This window comes from Solanum verrucosum, unplaced genomic scaffold (genome assembly GCF_900185275.1).
Source record: "Solanum verrucosum unplaced genomic scaffold, falcon-dt-bn FXZP01000009.1, whole genome shotgun sequence".
Classification (NCBI taxonomy): Eukaryota; Viridiplantae; Streptophyta; class Magnoliopsida; order Solanales; family Solanaceae; genus Solanum; species Solanum verrucosum.
Genome location: NW_026020231.1, coordinates 2,145,797 through 2,165,225, shown reverse-complemented (window position 1 = coordinate 2,165,225; position 19,429 = coordinate 2,145,797). Strand labels below are relative to the sequence as shown.

Here is a 19,429-nt window from a genome sequence, read left to right as displayed (position 1 = left end):
GCTCGTAGCCCGTAGCCCGTAACCCGTAGGGAAAATCAAAAATAGGGGAAAAAAGGAAAAAAATTATAACGTATTATGGATAAGATAATATTATTGTGAACATGATATTATATCATGTTTAGAATTTTGATTTAATTAATTAAATTTTAGTCGTTAATTTTTTCGTATGCCATGTGCCTTCAATCCAAGTAAAAATTGGGGGAAAATAGAGAAAAAAAATGGAGAGGAGCCGGATCTAAAAGAAACTCAAAAATAAAATGCTACAACAAATATAAAAACTATTAGCTTTTTAAAAAAATAAATAAAAATAATTGAGGTCTTAAAGAAGTATATTCTTTTGGCTTGGATAAATTATGGGAGAAATTCTAGCTGGGATGGGGATTTTATTTCATCCCATAAGAGAATGACACATAATAAATATTTTTTTTAAAAAAAATAAAGAGAGGGTTGTTAGTTTCAAGGGGGTAAGTAAGCCAAAAAAAAAAAGAATTCCTGAAGGATATTTTTTTATCAAAAGATGTATGAAGGATATTTTTTGACCAAAAGATGGATGAAGGATATTTTTAAACCTTTTCATATAGTTCAAGGGTATTTTTGACTCTTTTCCATTTGTAGAATATTGAGAATTACAGTCAAGTTTTATATTGCTAATCTTGTTGGGAAAGTGGATACTCATATATTTGATGGGAAACTAAAAAAACACTCAAATTATGATATTAGTAGATTAACTGGAATTTGAACTTTATGAGTTCAAAATTATAATTCAATCACCTTTATCAAATTTACTCTGCTCAAATCTACTATTTATACATATCTAATTGATTTTTTGCACATATATGCATTACCTTACTCATCGGATACACATTTGATTCATGCGACCATTACTTTCTTCTTAAAAAATTTATAATTTCCAAAAGAATGTTACATTTTATAGTTGCAAATATTTTATAATGAGATAAGTTATAATGACTTATGGCACTTCTCTCCTTTAATTTTTTTTATTCAATTAAATAACGTTATATAAATTATAACAAAAGAAATTAAAGTTCCGAAATAATGAGGTATACATAATAATAATAATAATAACAATAATAATAATAATAATAATAATAATAAGGGAAAAGGGTCAAAAATACCCCTCAACTTTGGTTTATTAGTTGACTATGTCTTTACCGTATTTTTACCCATGTTGTTACTATACTTATCATCCGTGCTCCTCAATTGGACGAAAATCCCCAAATAAACCAAAATAAACCCTAGCAGTATTTTGGCTAATTTTTCTCAGTCCAGTCCCAAAAGAGGAGTAAAAGTACATCCTCTAGCAGTATTTGGGAATACAGGAAAAACTAGCAAGTAGCTAAACATGGTTGTATTATGGAACATAAATAGTTGTAAATAAAATATGTTTGTAGACAAAAGGTCTTTATTTAGTATTATATTATTTCTTAATGCATTTTATATGCATTAATTATTACACACATTAATAATATTCGTTCACTTGTCCAGTCCCAAAAGAGGAGTAAAAGTACATCCTGTAGCTAGTATTTGGGAAGTAGCATCTAGACAATGTTGAGCATGAAACTTCCAATACCTCTCATACGATTCTTGAGGGATGAGGTTAGAGTAGTAGTAGTGTTGCATTGGCTTTGACAGTGTTGAGAAGCGCAATAACCGAATGTGGTCCCACACCAACCACCGTTACTACAACACTGTCCAGTACCAGTAGGACATGATTTACCATTAGCTTGCCATCCGCATCGTCCCTGTGGGTATGGACCTGGACATTGTTTCTGACAATATCCAGGAGAACAATACTCGTTTGTGGTTCCACACCAACCCCATATACTACAACACTCTCCTGTTTTAATACATTTCCCGCCACCCTTTTTAATTCCACATTGTGGGTATGGAAGTGCGGGTGGAGGTGGGGGTGGGGATGGAGGTGGAGGAGGAGGTGAGGGTAATTTACAGTGGCTTTGACAGTTTTCAGGAGCACAATAATCTGGTGTGGTCCCACACCAACCCCATATACTACAACATTGACCAGTAGCAGTAGGACATGATTTACCATCAGCTTGCCATCCGCATCGTCCCTCTGGGTACTGGGCTGGACATTGTCTCTGACAGTTTTTAGGAGCACAATAGTCTGATGTTGTTCCACACCAACCCCATATACTACAACAGAGTCCAGTAGGACATTTTCCGCCATGACCTTGCATTCCACATCGTCCCTGGTATCCGGCTGATGCATTATTAATACCTTGAAAGGTTTCATTGATTGGGAGATGAAAGGGAAGAGATAGCTCATTGGCTGAGACCACCTCAAGGAGGAACAAAGTCAGTAGAGCTAATAAAAGGCTAATTGCGGTCTCTTTCATTTTGTTATAAACGTAGGATATTTGATGAAGATGAATTAATTGGTTAAATGATCAAAGTATTTATGGCAAAATTATCAGGGAACAAGCACTATATTTGATAGCGATTAATAGCAGCATATCATATGTCAATTTAAAGTTTGGTTGGACTCATTACCGTATTTGTAATTCACATCAATACTTAATACTTAGTACTTATGTTTCTTTCAATAGAAAGGACAATAATAAATTGCTCTTATGATTCATTTAATTTTTGCTAAAAGCACATTATAACGCATAGAAGCAAACATCAAAGAGTAATACGAGTTTTGACATTAGAAATATTCTAGGACCAAACTATTAATAGAGTATATTTTTTTTCAATCTTGCATAATTTTCGGATATTTTGATTCTTTTTAATATAAAACGACAATAAATAAAACAAAAATAAGAGAAAAAATAACACTAAAACTTCTCCTGTTCGGGATCCCTATTTTCTCGGAGAAAGAAAATATATATTCTGTCAATCTTAGAGATAATTTCTATTCTACATGGAAAAAGCGTAATAAAGATATATGGCCTAGCATGAAATGTGAATTACATTTGTTACCTATGAATTTAACAAGGAAAAACAAGAGAAAAAAAGTATAATTTCAAGTTACACTTCTTTTTACTTTTGTTCGATTATGACTCATCATAAATAAAAAAATAAAAAATAAAAAAGTAATAACTTTGAGAAAAAGGCTTAAATATATTCTTTGGTTAAAGAGTGAAGAAATTGGTTGCCGTTGTCATTAAAAAAATTAATCGTCGTTGTTTCACATATAATAATTTCAGTCATAAGACAAATATTGGATTGCCATTGCGTTTTCTGGACTAAAATATTGATATGATTTGGGACATCTTCAAAACAAATTAATAATGAAGGAAAATTTTCTCAATTCACATAGTTTAAAGAATACTTTAATCCTTTTCATTAATATATATAACAAGCCAATAAGTGAAACAAAAAAATGAAAAAATGAAGTAAAATTAATAAAATATATATGGCCTAGCATGAAATGTGAACCTACCCCAACAGTTCATTAAGGAAAAACAAGAGAAACATCAGAAAAATAACAAAAAATAGTAACTTTGAGAAAAAAAACCCAGAGATTTTTTTTAATTAACGAGTGTAGAAATTGACAGTCGTTATTTTCACATATAATAATTTTAGCCATAAGACAATATTGTTTCACCATTACATCATTTTATCCTTGATTTCTTGCTTTTTGGATCAATGTATTGTATTTAGAAGATTTTTTTAAACGGACTATTAATTGAAAATATTTTTATTCAATTTACCATTGTTTAACGATAATTAACCCCTTTCTGTTAAAATAATATGACAATAAGTGGGAAAAAATGAGTGAAAATGATGCAAAATCAATAAAGATATCTAGCATGAAATGCGAACCTTCTTGTGTTACCCTAAGGATTTTATTTAGAAAAACAAGAGAAATAAGTAGAATATCAAATTACACTTCTTTTGTTACTTTTGTTGGATTATGACTTATCATAGAAAAAACAATTCATATAAAAAAAAATAGTACATTTGAGAAAAGGACTTTTTATTAGCGAACAACCGTTGTTTTTTATATAATAATGTCACTCATAAGACAAATACGTCACCATTATATTGTTTGTACCCCTAATTTCTTACTTTTGTAGAATATAATATCACATGACACGTTTTATTTCAATGTTTGATTTCAAAAAGGAAAGTGAGGTGCTAGATAATTATTATTTTTCATTAAATCATAATATATTGAAATTATGCGGAACACATGAGAGAAGTAACAATAATTTAGAGTAACATTCTCTCATCTACCAACTATATTATTTTTTTAAAAATTCGTTCTAAACTAGAATAATATAAAAAAAATATTCATAAATCATAATTTATTGTAATAGATATTACTTTGGTTCTTATAGAGTAAAATATATGAAAATTAAGAGTAAAATCTTTATCTATCAAGAAAGTGTGTCGGAATTTTGAAGTAATCAAAAAGATGAGGAAGAGAAATCAAACTTAACCATTTGATAATCATGCTTCTAATATATATGTTTTATTTCTTAGAACTTTATTTAGAAAACAAATAAATTAATAAGTAAAACAAAAAAATAAAGGCAGATCTACGTACTTTAAAATAAAAAAGATTTGGCTATTGGTTTCCAAAACCCTCAAAGCTGCAAAATCAAAATCAGTATTTCAAAGAAGTTATAAAATTTTCAAAACAAGTCACCATGGTATGTAATACTCTTTTAGTCTTTCTCCTCTCTGTTTTTTTCTCCTTATTTTTTTTTGGTTGATATAATGTGTAATAATTTATATAAAAAATTATTTTTGAGACAAATCCCCATTTTGACATTTTATATTTATTATTTTTTCTTTCAAAAATTTATTTTTTAATATTCAATCATTGAACTTTCTTAAAACATGACAAGTACTCGAATGCAATTGTAATAATAATGATAATTGAGTGCAATTGTTATTTGTTTCTTCCTAGAAATCAAATACGATTTTGCTTCTTTAGTGGTGGATTGAAAATAAAAAATCAATTATTTTTTGCAAAAACTATTTTCAACCAAACATTAAGAGAGGAATCTTTTAATTTTTGCTAAACCCCCAAAATTTATCGTTCTAGCTAGAGTTTGATTTTAAATCAGTTTCAATTTTTTAAAACTCTTCTTTATTTTTCTTTTAAAACAAATGATAATCAACCGAAGCTTATCTTTAGCATTCCCACAATATATTCAGAAAATATTATCCTAATTACTAAATAAGATCATCTATTGCTCCCTCTCTTCAACAATGATAGTCCACTATTGATTTGACACACATCTTAAGAAATAATAAAAAATAGGGGTAATATTACTACATTATATCTTTTGAATATATTAAGTACAATGATTTGAGAAATTTATTAGATATTTAATAGTAAAGGTAAAATACACATAAAAAGATAAATTATCTTTTGATTATTCAAACTGAACAAATATTGTACTATTTTTAGTATGGTGGACAAGTAAAACGCACCAAGGGAGTAATTAAGTAGTTTTTCTTATTGCTAATTGTAACGATCTAAAATTTTAGCAGGCCGTGAGAGTACTACAATCTTCGTAGGTGAATTTTGTTCCTTTATTTACTATTTAAAAGTTAAAATAATATAAAATTAAACAACTTTTACTTTTAAAAATTCAACCATTTGACACTGTTACATAAAAGGCTGATAAGGGTACACACTGTTTGGTTAACTTTAGTGTACACAAGGCAATGGCTATACAATGTTTAATGACTAACAACCTCCTATATATTTTAAGGGCAAGTATATCATCGATTTTGACACATCATAGAAAAAAAAAATAGTATCTTTGAGAAAAAGGAAGATTTTTTGAAGAAATTGACCGTAGTTGTTTTCACATATAATAATTTTAGCCATAAGACAATATTGTATTACTATTACATTGATTGTACCCTTGATTTCTTGCTTTTTCGGATCAATGTATTAACTTTAGAGACTTTTTGAACCGAATTATTAATGAAAGATATTTTATTCAATTTCACATTGTCTCAAAACAGTTTAACCTTGCCTGGACGGTTGTATCTAGTATAGTAGAGAGAAGTAACAATGATTTAGAGTAACCATCTCTCATCTATCAACAATATTAATTGTAAAGCTTTTTTCGCTATAAATCTAGGGTCATATAAAAAAGGGATAAGGTAGAGTACCATTGAATTTTAGCAACATACTTTAACTTAATTCGGGTTCTATTACCCTCTCCTCCCTTTTCTTTCAAACTCAATTTTTCGTTGATGTGGTCCCTTCAACCAAGTAAAGTAGGTTGTAAGTATAACATGTGTATATAAATATTATCTATATTATTATCATTATTACTTTTTAAGAAAATCTTCTTATTTTCTTTATCGTGTGTTGACACCAAATTTTGACCCTCCCCGATAATAATTAGTCGCTGAATTTTTTTAAAATTTCAAACGATTTGAAATAATTATTTTTTATTAAGCTCAAAATATTTTTTAAGTTACTTTTAATTAATCTTATCATTTTTATGATTTATAAGTAATATATATGTTTTTATATAATTTTGTATATAATCAGCATATTTTATAAACATTTCAAAAATCGTCTCAAAAAGATTTTAATTTTAGTAAGTATTTTATTAAATTAGTTTAGTTTAAATTATGGTTATAATTTTGAATCATTAATTTACAATTAATTTAATTATTTTATTTCGTTAAGATTAAGAAGCTCGTTAATTAATTAATATTAATTTGTCTTATTTAGTTTTTAGCCGAATTCATGAGTATTCATCCAATTTTGGCTAAATTCTTAATTAGTTTGGCCGAATTTGCAATCTGTAAAGCTATTTCCTAATTCCAATCTAACTTACCTTACTTTAAACCCATTTTGGGCCATTTCTTAATGCCAAAAACCGGCCCACAAAGACCCATCAACATTTGTCAATTCCTTCAACCAACAATAACGTACAGCAGCCCACTAACAATACTAATTCCTACCAAATCCATATACATACAATACCAACAATATAGCCAAACAATATAACAACACAAATATCAAACCCATGTGCCCAACCCCATCCCTGTACCAGTGCCTTCTTCTTCGCAAAGACCAGAAACCCAGAACGTAGCACTGTTCCAGCAGCAGCAAATCACGCGTTTTCGTCCTTTTCGGCTGAGAGATCGCTCCACGTAGCACAAGAGGGACGTTGGAATCGATCCAAGTCGTCCATTCTTCATTTCCTCTTCCGGAATGGAGCAAAATCTTCAGAAAAAGGTGCTTGTCCAAATTGGTGAAAGAATTCGAATTTTGAATTCGGGATTGACCCCAAATTTCTACCCGAATTCCCCCAAAACCTACCCTAATTTTCCCCTATATAACGTCTTTTATGTTCATCTGCATAGGGGGATTTTTTTTTGGGAATTGAAAGATTTTGGGTTAGAGACAATCGTTGAAAGAAAATTTGAAAAAGAAAAAAAAATATACAAAGGAATCGACTGATTTTTAAGACAGAAACACACACTGAAATTTCTAGTTACATTACTGTTTAGGACTTCTTGAAATCAAGATTTTTGCTTAGTCCTCGCTCTTGTTGTTTTTTCTATGGCTCATCGAAATTTTGGGAGTCACATCTCGGTGGTGAAAGACTGCTTCTGTCCAGCTCGTTCTTGTCCCAATTCGCTGCCCGGAAAGAGGTAAAAATCTTTCTCACGTTCTGTTTCGTTTGATCTTTAGTTGTTGAGATTTCTGTTTATGCTTTCTCAATTATGTCTTGGTGTTTTCTTTAGGATTGGAATTGAGTGGAATCTATAATGGCTTAGCTGAATTTCTTTTAGTTGATTTTTTTTACTGTTTGGTTGCTCTCTGAAGTATGAATGTTTAATATTTCGCTCCTTCTTTGGTCACGGTTAACCTTCCATGGTTTTATAAATGTCGAACTTTTCCGTCTATTCAGTTCATCTTCTTGTTGTTCATCAGATTGTGCTCTTAAAGTTGGCTAAGCCTTGGCTTGATATGGCTTTGCTTTGTTTTTCCATTACTCTGACTCGATTTTTTCTTTTGTTCAACATAAGTTCGTGGATTGTTGTTTACTATTATATTGTTTTGCAACCACTTGCTAATGTTCAATTTTGAATCAATTAGCTTAATTTTCTCTAGGTATGGTTTATGTCTTCCGTGTCTAGACTTTAAAGCTTATATACATGTGTTTCACCTGTTAGTGTCAATCCATGAGTTGCTTAGTAATTAAGCGATTCTCTAATGAGAATTTGTTCCTGTATAGATCTATATTCCAGCATATGATTAGTTCAAGTTTAAATTTGTTGGTTTGTAACTAATTTCCTCCTTTGTTTGTATAAGTTTAATTTTTGCATGATTTATTAAAATTCCTTCCCTTTTATGCTTAAATTGTTTTGGACAATGTGTTAACCACTCAAAAAATAATTTTGGTTACTGCCTATATGTTTAAGTTAATTGGATTCAGAAGTCTAAAGTTGAATATGCTCTTCACTTTGCTAATCTAATTCATTTTGTTCTACTGCAAATGTCCTCCCGAGTCCAATGGACTCTCATCCCATTGCATTTCTGATTTTGGGGCCGAGGTGGCCTAACAATCGTTTTTATCGAGTCTGCCTCGAAATGGATCAAGAAGCGGAATTGAACGGGAAGCTGAAACACAATCTCGGAAAGTCCAAAAGCAGCTTATATGCGCTAAATATACAATGATATACAAGTCGAATGCGGAAATACTAGGCATAAATTCGAAATACAGGTGCTGAAAGTTGAAGTGGGTTGTGTACATTCAGTATACAGCTCGAGATACAGGAAACGGGGCCGATATACGAGTTGTATGCATCGATATACAACTTGTGTATACAAAAACGGGAATGAATTTCAAAGTCCAAAAATCAGCACCTTTGGCCCAACGTTTCTGGGCTGTAATAGGCCCAAATTTGAATATTTCCCTTCCCTCTCTTACTTATTTTATTGTATTTGACTAACACTTTGATTATCTTATGGTTTAATTTAATTAAATTCCCAAGGATGGCCATTTCATTTTATTTTTCGAATTGAAGTACATATATTTTATTACTTAGTTCTTATTTTAATATTAGTCTTGTCAATACTTAAACTATCCCCCTTTAGAAAATTTCCCCTTTAGTTCATTTCCCCTTTAAAATAACTAACTAAAAAATAATATTAATATATATATATATATCTAAATATATAATAAAAAGAGTTTTTCTTACCCAGTTAATACTTTTCTTAAAAAATTATTAGTCAAAATCATTTTTGGTCAAATCGCCGGTCAACCGCGAGTTAGCGGGCATTCCGAGGGCCTAACACCTTCTCGGATTGTACATTGAACTTCGGACCCTTTTTATTTTGATTTTATCTGTTTGAGTCGATTGAAAACCCTTTAAGTTTTTTTCTTGATTTTTACTAAAAATTAAGTGGCGACTCTGTTCTTTTGAAAATTCGATTTTGCTTAAACAATAATTTTAATCGATTTTTTTTTGAAAACTCAGTCATTTTCCTTTTACATATATTTTTAAGTAAAACATCGTGTATTTATACAAAATTAATACACATAAATTTTTTGAAATTATTTTTGCCTCGTATTTAAACTTCTTCTTTTTCTTTTTTCCCTTCATTCATTATTTTTTTTCTATTGATTTTATTTATTCTTTTTATTCATCCCCCTCCCCCTTTCCTTATGATTTTTAATTCCAAATGTCTTGCATTTAAAATAAGTTGATTTTGGACGAATATTAAAATAAGTGAAGAAAATTAAATAACAAAAAATAAAATAAAATTAAATGATACTTTTTAATATATATTTTATATAAATTACACATATTTTTCTATAAATAATTAAAAGTAAAATAGATTTTAAAATGTTAATAAAAGAGAAAAGATAAAAAGAATTAAAGGACAATAAATAATAGTTATGTGTACTAACGCACTGTAATTAAAACAATTAGAAAAAGGATATGTGGCTGATTTTTTTTTTGTTGTTATTTTTTCTTCAAGAGAGTGTGTGCATTAAATCTATTCTATGTCGCATCAACATTTAGCTAGGCTTATCATTTCTTTTAAAATTAGCTCAGTGGAGTAATTAAATCCTAGTTGTTATGTCGTAATTTTACTATCTTTAGAAAATCATTTTTGAAATGTTTGTAAGTATAAAATAATTTGAGAAAAATATTCAGAAAAGAGTCGCCACTTAATTTTTTAAAGAAATTAAGAAAACTTAATTTTAAAAGACTCTAACAGATTAAGTCTTTATAAATTTAGAGAAAATGGGTAAGAGGTTCTCATTTACACTTCAAGAAGGTTTTTAAAGCATTTGAAGTGCCCACTATTCACTAACACGCGGTTATCATACGACTTGACTAAAAATATTTGACTATTTTTTAGAAAAATGGTTTAACACAAAAATAATTTACCATATTTGATTAACTTTTAGAAAATAGTCAAGCAAAAGATATTTTTTTTATTTTTTGAGAAAAGGGACCTTAACTGAAACATTTGAATCTTTTGACAAAGAGTACTTATTTAAAATATTTAAAACAATTTGGAAGTGAATAAAATTTTAGCCAAAATGACTAAGTGAAGAAAAAGTTTTTGAATCATTTTAAAGAATAAAACTATATTGAAATAATTTAACCAATTAAAAATAACTACAATTTGAAAGATTTAATTGACTAACGACAGTTGAAAGAAATCAAATAAACCAACACAAAAGAAATCAGTTCAGCGTTTGGGAAATTGAATTAAGTTATTTAAAGTTAGAGTCAATCAAAAAGCTAACAATAAATAATCACAATTAAATAATTTAGGAGAGTAAAGAAGACGATGAATTTGGGCTAAATATGGTGGGCTGGGTAGCTGAGAATTGGGTTCAAGAGTGGGGTAAAATGGGTTAGATCTTGGGATTTAAGAAATAGCCAAATGGATTACAATTTCGGGTAATTGGTTGTATTCAGCCAAAATTGAAATAAGACGAATTGTTATTAATTAATTAACGAGCGTCTTAATCTTAACGAAATACAATAATTAACTTAATTATAAACTAATTCACTCAAAATTATAACTATTGATTAACTAAACTAATTTAATATTAAATAAAATATTTTTTAGATGATTTTTTGAATATTCATAAAATATACTAATTATATACATAATTATTTAAAACATATATATTATTTAAAACATTATGAAAAGTGACTAAATTCTTTAAAACTTAAAAAAAAATATTTTAAATTTTTATAAAACTAATCATTTCAAATCGATTGAAATTGAAGAAGGTCGAAAATTAATTCCTATCGTAGAGGGTCAAAATTGGGTGTCAAGACTCTACATTTGTATTAATTAGTAGGATTTTGAGGATTGAAAACCAAGACTCTACATTTGTATTAATTGTTCTCTAATAAATTTATATAGGTTCATGCTAAAATATTAACTTTTATAAGTGCAGATAAACAATTAAAAAATAAACCAATTTCAAGATTTAATAACATTAGTATAAGAACATCTACAAATACAAAAAATGTTTGAAAAAGCTAAAACAAGTGTTTAGAAGAAAATTAGACAAAAATATAAAATGTCTCGAGTATCCAATATTGTCGAAAAGAAAACAACTTACTCTAAATCCCAAAATCAATAAATTTCAATCGAAAGTATCAAGTTAAGTAGCGGTACTATCTGATTCAATCATTGCATGCAAAAAGGTGTATCAAATATGAGTGCGTATTAAAAAAAATGTACAATACTCAACAAGCTTTGATTATTGAACTTTAATGTACAAATATAAATATGTCATTTAATAAATGATCACAAGAAACAATTTATAGTCAAGGTGCAGTGAAGTTGAAATACAACGACCAAAAACCTATATATACGCCATTGTGAATAACATTCATCAATCATTGAGATTGTTAATTAATTAGACGGTGTTATGATTGAAGATGTAGGATAAATTCATATTGATAGTATTGGATATCATCATAATTAATTTATGTAATAAAATTAAAATGATAGTAGAATATAATAATTTAGAATGAACCTTTGACAAAATAAAATAAAGTAGTTATTCATTTATTTATAAACATTACTTTGATGCATTACATACATAGCATTAATTAATAATAATAGTCCCAAGAGATGGAGTAGATCCAGATCTAGACAACAACCTCGTTGAGCAAGAAGCTTCGAATGCCTTTCATACCTCCTCCAGGTTGTTGTTTTGCGGTTAGAAATGGTGATACATAGGGTGGGATTGGTGCACCACTACATTGACTTTGACAAAAAAGTGGATCACAATAGCCAACCACGTTTACTACAACACAATTTAGGAGGACATTTTCTACCACCAGCTTGCCTTCCGCATCGTCCCTGTGGGTATGACTCATTAATATATACCTAAAGTTTCATTCTTTGGAACATCAAACAAATCGCCTGAGGCCATTCTTACAAGGAACAATTGCAAAGCCAGCAGAGCTAAAATGCTAGTAATTCTCATCATTTTTATTATTTTCTAGAGGAATTGGTTAGATTATGCTCAACTATTTATAACTAAATTATTACTGAATGTACACCATGATGATAACAACGTACGTTTTTCTTTTTAAAAATAGAAACAACAATATATATCGTTACCCTTATCCATCTATTCAAATACTATTAAAACATATGTTATGTATATACGGTTAGACAAATAAAACAACTTTTATTTTAACTATATATAAATTCAAAACTTCATGAGATTTAATTCAGTTAAAAAAATTTAATTCTTTGCTAAACTATTCATTTAATTTCCTTGAAAATTCCAATTATCTAATAAAATTGTAAATCTAAACATTCAATACTTGATGAAATTTGATTGAGTACATTTTTATTTTTTAAATTAGTGCTAAACTTTGGTTCTCATAGAGTAAAATAAGCAAAATTAAGAGTAAATAAAGAAATTAGCAAACCTCTATAGCTATAATTTCGATAATTACGCTCCATAACTATAATTTTATTTGTTGTGGAGGTTGCGGTTGTATATTTTTTCTCATTGGTATATTTCGCTTGCGAATATACAAATAGGGTAAGTATATACAAATTATGTATTTATACATTTAGGAATTTTTCTAAACTCCATTTGTATATTTCGTTTGTCAATATACAAACAAGGTAATTTATTATGATTTTTCATAAATTGTATACAAATATCTAGGGTAAGCATATACAAAATTCTGGATTAATTATACAATCAGGAATCGAATTATACAAATTCTGAATTTATACAAATCAAACGAATTATACAAATTAGGTGAATTATACAAATCAGCGAATAGCAAAATTGAGCAAAACTATAACTGGAAATTAGAATTTTCCTAAACAGTAGCTAGAGCATTTAAATGATTAAAATGTTTGCTATTCTGCAAGATGAGGAAGACAAATTAAACATAACCATTTGATAATTATCCTTCCAATATATATTATTTCTTAGAGCTTTATTTAGAAAAACAAATAAATTAAAAAGTAAAAACAAAAAAAGGCAGATCAACGTACTCTAACAAAAAAAAGATTTGGCTATTGGTTTCCAAACCCTCAAAGCTTCAAAATCAAAATAAATATTTCAAAGAAGTTAGAAAATTTTCAAAACCAATCACCATGGCAGTTGCTGGCCACCCAACGATCATCCTAATCCATACCTCCACTTAGAAAAAGGTACTCCCCCCCCCCCCCCCCCCAATTTTTTGTGGCTTAATATAATGTGTATAAATCCACATTTTGACCTTTTGTATTTATTATTTTTGCTGCTTTCAAAAATTTATTTTTAATATTCAATCATTGAACGTTTTAAAAACATGACAAGTATTTGAATGCAATTGTAATGATAATGATAATCGAGTGCAATTGTGATTTGTTTTTTCATAGAAATCAATTATAATTTTGCTTCTTTAGTGTTTGATTGAAAATAAGAAAAACAATATTTTTTTAACCAATTATTAAGAGAGGAATCTTTTAATTTTTTACCAAAACCCCAAAAATTTGTAGTTCTAGGTTGAATTTGATTACAAAAAATGTTTTAATTTTTTAAAACTCTTCTTCACATTTTTTTTAAACAAGGGATAATCATCCGATGCATATCTTTAACATTTCCACAATATATTAAGAGAATATTAGCCTCATAATTAAATAAGACCATATTACTAAATATATCAGTAGTTTTTTCTATTTATTATATTATTGTCACGATTTAAATTTCATCAGTCCGTGAGAGCATTTACCATCTTCGTAGGTGCATCTCATTTTTTTATTTATTATTTATCAGTTAAAATAATGTGAAACAAATATAAAATTAGGTAACTTACTTTTGAAGATTCAACCATTTTCATAGAGGCAAACAAGGTTACAAATTGTTTGTCTAACTTTGGTGTACACAAGACAATGTCTATACAAATTACAATGTTTAATGACTAACAACTTCCAACAAATGTTTAGGGCAAGTATATTATCAAATATGATTCATCATAGAAAAACAAAAACAAAATCAAAATAAAAAACTAGTAATTTTGAGAAAAAGGCAGAGGTTATTTTTTTATTTTATTAACAAGTGAAGAAATTAATTGTCGATGTTTTCACATATAATAATTTCTTCCGTAAGACAATTTTGTGTAACTATTATATTGATTGTACCCCTAATTTCTTGCCTTGTTTGGATTAAATTATTAATTTTTGAGACATTTGTGGATCAAATTATTAATGAAAGATATTTTTATTTAATTTTGCATATAGTATTTTGACCCATTTCCGATAACATAATACGACAATAAATGAAACCAAAAATGAAGGGAAATGACGCAAAATTAATAAAGATATATGACCTAGCATGAAATGAGAACCATTGTGTGTTACCCTAAGAATTTATTAAGAAATACAAAAGAAATAGTTGTACTTTTTTTCTTTTGTTGGATTATGACTCATCATAGAAAAAATAAATAGTATCCAAAAAAGAGACATTTCTTTTGGTTAGTGAGCGAGGAAATTGATCGCCGTAATTTTCGCATATAAGCCATAATATAATTTTCGCATATAAACCATAACATAAGACAAGTATTATGTTAATAATATCAGCCATAATATAAGACAAATATTATGTTACTATTACATTGATTGCACAGTTGATATAGTCACTCAATTGTACATTATTTTTTCATAGTCATTCAACTTTAAATTTTAATTCAAAAATTACTCAATTATGCATTTTTTCTAAAAAATTAACGTAAGTTTGAATTTTAAACTCAAAAATTACTCAACCTATTTAATTAGTTTTTAATCAAAAATTTACTAACATAATTGTTTATATAAAACCAAATTTTAAAAATTAAAAAGATATTACTTATATAATTTAATGACATGACCCACTAAAAATATAATATCAAACCATTTTTATTTTACGCTTATTCTCCTAAATTATTCCCTCTATTCTCAATTTTTTTTCCTCTTCTCCTCAGCGTTTCCTTTTTTGCTCTTTCTCATGAATTGATGCCTCTTCTTCCTCTTTTAGGGTGTGATTGGTACCAACGAAAATATTTTCATGGATTGTGGGGTGGAAGAGGGTGGGGTGGGCCGAGGGGGTGAGTGTGGGATCAATGGCGTAGACATGAGTAATGAATGATGGCCAGTTCAACATTCTTTGTCAAAAAATTATACTACGTATATAAAATATTATAGAAAATATATATATCAAAAATTATTTTTCATGATGTATATACTATATCTTGAACACGTGGAGGGGGCGGGCGGCGGGCCTCGGGGGTGAAGGTGGGGTTTTTGTGGTTGTGAGGGTTTGGACATTGGAGAAGACAATACCACTTGTTTTTCCCAATTTCATTTGAGACGTCATTTTTTCTTATTTTTTAAGAAACTCTTTTTTAGTAAGAAAATATTTTTGAATTTTTTTTTATCAATCAAACATGAGAAACTTCATATCAAACACACTCTAAATTAAGTTTTAATTATGACATTTCAATTTCAAACTCTATATTAACGACAACAATACGACAAATGTATTGTCATCATTAACACAATCTAAAAATCTTTAACAAAAAAGGAAAAAAAGAAAAATCTAGCAACCAACCAAAGGTCTAATTCAATCTAGCAAATTGCGTAACACAATGAAAGATGAATGTTAATTAATGAAAGTATTTTTTAAATAAGTCATATTTGTCCTTCATTATATTTCTTCAATATATTTGTCATTTTCATCCAATTTTAGGGTTATATTTGTCCTTATACTCTAAGGAAAAAGTCATATTTTTATCTCTACAATGTTAAATCTTCATGTCCTCAATATATTTGTCGGTTTCTTCCAATTTAAGGATCATATTTACACTTATACACTAAAAAAGGTCATATTTATCCCTCATGTTCCACCTTAATTTTCTTATTTGATTTATGAGACATATTTTTTTTCAATTAAATTTTCTTTTTTTTTTTCTAAAAAAATTGTATGGAATTATAACGTAAATATATAAAAAGAAGGATTAAAAAAATGCGTTGAACGTGGATCAAACATGTGACCTTCAGAACTTCAATCTAACACTCTTCCAACTGAGCTATCTCCATTGTTTTAAAGTTAAATCTATCATTTCATTTATTAAAAAAACAATATTAGCCCAACTTTTAGACAAGTTATAACCCCATTTATTGAATAAGTTAGTTTATAACCCCCATTTATTAAAGTATAACTTACATGAATCCCATAGTGTAAAGAGTAAATTACATTTTATCCCTACTTTTTTCTAATTGCAATAATCCCTTAAAATTTGTATCTTCCGGATACATAAGTCATCATCCGGATACATTAATTCACCATCCAGATACATTAATTCTAATACAAGAAAAATCTTTCTGCTGCGTTAAAAAGGGAATAAAATCTGAAAATTAATTAAATCCCATAAATTACGCTTTTATTTGCTTGATCCTCGTTATCTTTGAGCAGATTTAATAACCGGTTGATTTCTTTTTCCATTAATGAATTTTCTTCTTCAGTTTTATTCATGCAACACATCAGATGAAGCTCCTTTTCCTCCCACTCAACCTTTCATTTCTCTAGTCCGTCTTTGATTTGTTCGATGGAATTGGTAAGAACATCAAGTTTCTCCTTTGCTTCAGAAAAATCCTAATAGAACGAAGAAATTCAAAATTTTCAAATTGCTTCCCCCGTTCAACGAAGAAACCTTTTAGATTTGATTCAAAAAATTTTGTGGAGATTTTGGGTAAGCAAGGTGAGTTATGAAGGACAAAAAAGTGATGGAATTGTTGTTGACAAACGATATCCATAGTCGTCTATTTACGGGCTTGCACTCAATAGTCAATCAATTCGTTTTTCCGCTTTCTATCGCACGCTTCAACTATTTGTTTATATAGTGTGTGAAGTCTAACTAATGGAAAGTGCCTATGAATGAGTTCCAAGAAAGCGGCCGTTCACGTCAGGAATAGAGGCCGTTGACTTGACAGATTCATTTAATTGAACCCACACTCAAAGGAGGACCACAAGTATCCTTTTGAATCTTCAAGTTCATCGAAGATCCTTTCAATTTTGATTCAAGATTATCAAAAAATTTGAGATTCAAGATTCTTTCTTCTCTCAGTTCAGCGAAGATCCTTTCAATTTTGATTCAAAATTGTTGAAAGTTTTGAGATTCAAAATTCTTCTCCTAGTTTATTGAAGATCCTTTCAATTTTGATTCAAATTGTCGAAAAAATTGAGAAGATACATCATGAATATCTTTGCTACTTAGCATTTTACTATTTATGTATCTTGTTTAAATTGGTAGATATTGTTTTATTACTAGATACATTAAATAAATAATTGTTGCCCATCCAATGTTAGATTTAAGATGATACATTACTGTGTGGTAGTTGCTATGTAATTGATACATTTAGTATAAATTCAAATTTACGTATTATATCTAAAAAATTAGTGCATGATACACTACTATTTATGTATCGCTTAAATTGATAACTATTGTATTTATACTAGATACATTAAATAAGTAATTGTTGCCCATAAGATGTTAGATTTGAGATCTATACATTACCGTGTGGTAGTTGCTATGAATTGATACATTTAGTATAAATTCGAATTTACGTATCATATCTAAAAAATTAGTGCATGATACCTTACTATTATGCATCTTATGTAAATTGATAAGTATTGTATTGTTTTCCTTGAAAGATATGTATAACTTACATAATGTATCATTTTGTAGTTGATAATAATGTATTTGATACAATAAGGTTGTGAAAGAAGGATGTATGTAAGCAGAAATAAACTGTATCTATAAATGTATCACAATAAATAAGAATTAAGTTATCAATTAGATACATGAACAAACACAATCCATTAAAGAAATTTGATTATGAAAAACACCAGAAAAAAGAGGAAAATATTAGACCGTATGAAATTTTGGTGAAATTGAAACTAATATTATTATGAGACAACAGGAAGATTAAATTATAATACAAGAATCCTAATCAGCTTCAATGAATGATTAGTTGTTAGAGTCCATAACCAACTCAAATTATGAAAAATGTATAAATATTATATTAATTATTACCAGATAATAACTAATACTATTACTTCTTCTTTTTTCTAATTTACGTTTTAGTGTTGAAAATTTGAAGTTCACTTATTTTATTTTATTTTATTATAAATTTTGAAGTATTTTAAAAATATGTAAAAGACTCATAAATATCCTTTTAAAACTTTTTTGTCTAAAAAATAATATTAACCTAAGATTATGATTTTGAATTTCAAATGTAAATGAAAAAATAATTAACAAGATTCCGTGACTAAAAATAAGGAGAGATTTGTGGAGTGAAATAAGGAAGGGATAAATGTTCCAAATAGCATATTCTTTTGGTGTGTGATACATAACGCAAAGTTTATGTATCACACATATAATTTGGTACTGTGTACGGATACATATCCTTTTAAATTTGAATAAGGTAGAAGATACATAACCACACCGAGATACATGATAAATGATACATTTGGTAGAAGTTTTGTATCAAGTATCGAAACTAATTAGGGTTATGTATCGAAACTAATTAGGGTTATTTGAACATGATACACTAATTGTAATATATCGTAGTATTGAAACAAAGACATTATACATTAATTAAGAAACAAAATTAACTAGATACATTAAAATTCTAGTTAATGTAAGATAATTGTGGAGAGATTTATGACTTGAAAAGGGGAGAAAAAAATTGTGGAATTAATTATGTATTCGGTAATTTTTTATTTAAATTTATTATTTCTATAATTGAGTTATTACTACTGTAACGATCAAACATTATTATGAGTAATAAAAATAATTTATTACACATATAATTACAAAAATTAGTGACCTAATTTTTGGTGCTATAGGCTTAGCTGCATCCACCTTGCATTCCTAAAAAAATGATATGACTAACAAGTCAATTGAT

At 28.3% G+C, this 19,429-nt stretch overlaps 1 protein-coding gene and 1 pseudogene across 1 annotated transcript; both read right to left on the bottom strand.

Annotated features, from left to right (window-relative positions):
* Positions 1 to 1,409: 1,409 nt before the first annotated feature.
* On the bottom strand, positions 1,410 to 2,378 carry LOC125832468 (chitin-binding lectin 1-like). The gene has a single exon (XM_049511619.1). It carries the CDS (start codon positions 2,376 to 2,378, stop codon positions 1,560 to 1,562), a length of 819 nt encoding a protein of 272 aa, XP_049367576.1. The 3' UTR covers positions 1,410 to 1,559.
* Positions 2,379 to 12,253: 9,875 nt separating this feature from the next.
* Positions 12,254 to 19,429, bottom strand: part of LOC125832246 (chitin-binding lectin 1-like) — a 36,464-nt pseudogene continuing 29,288 nt past the window's right edge.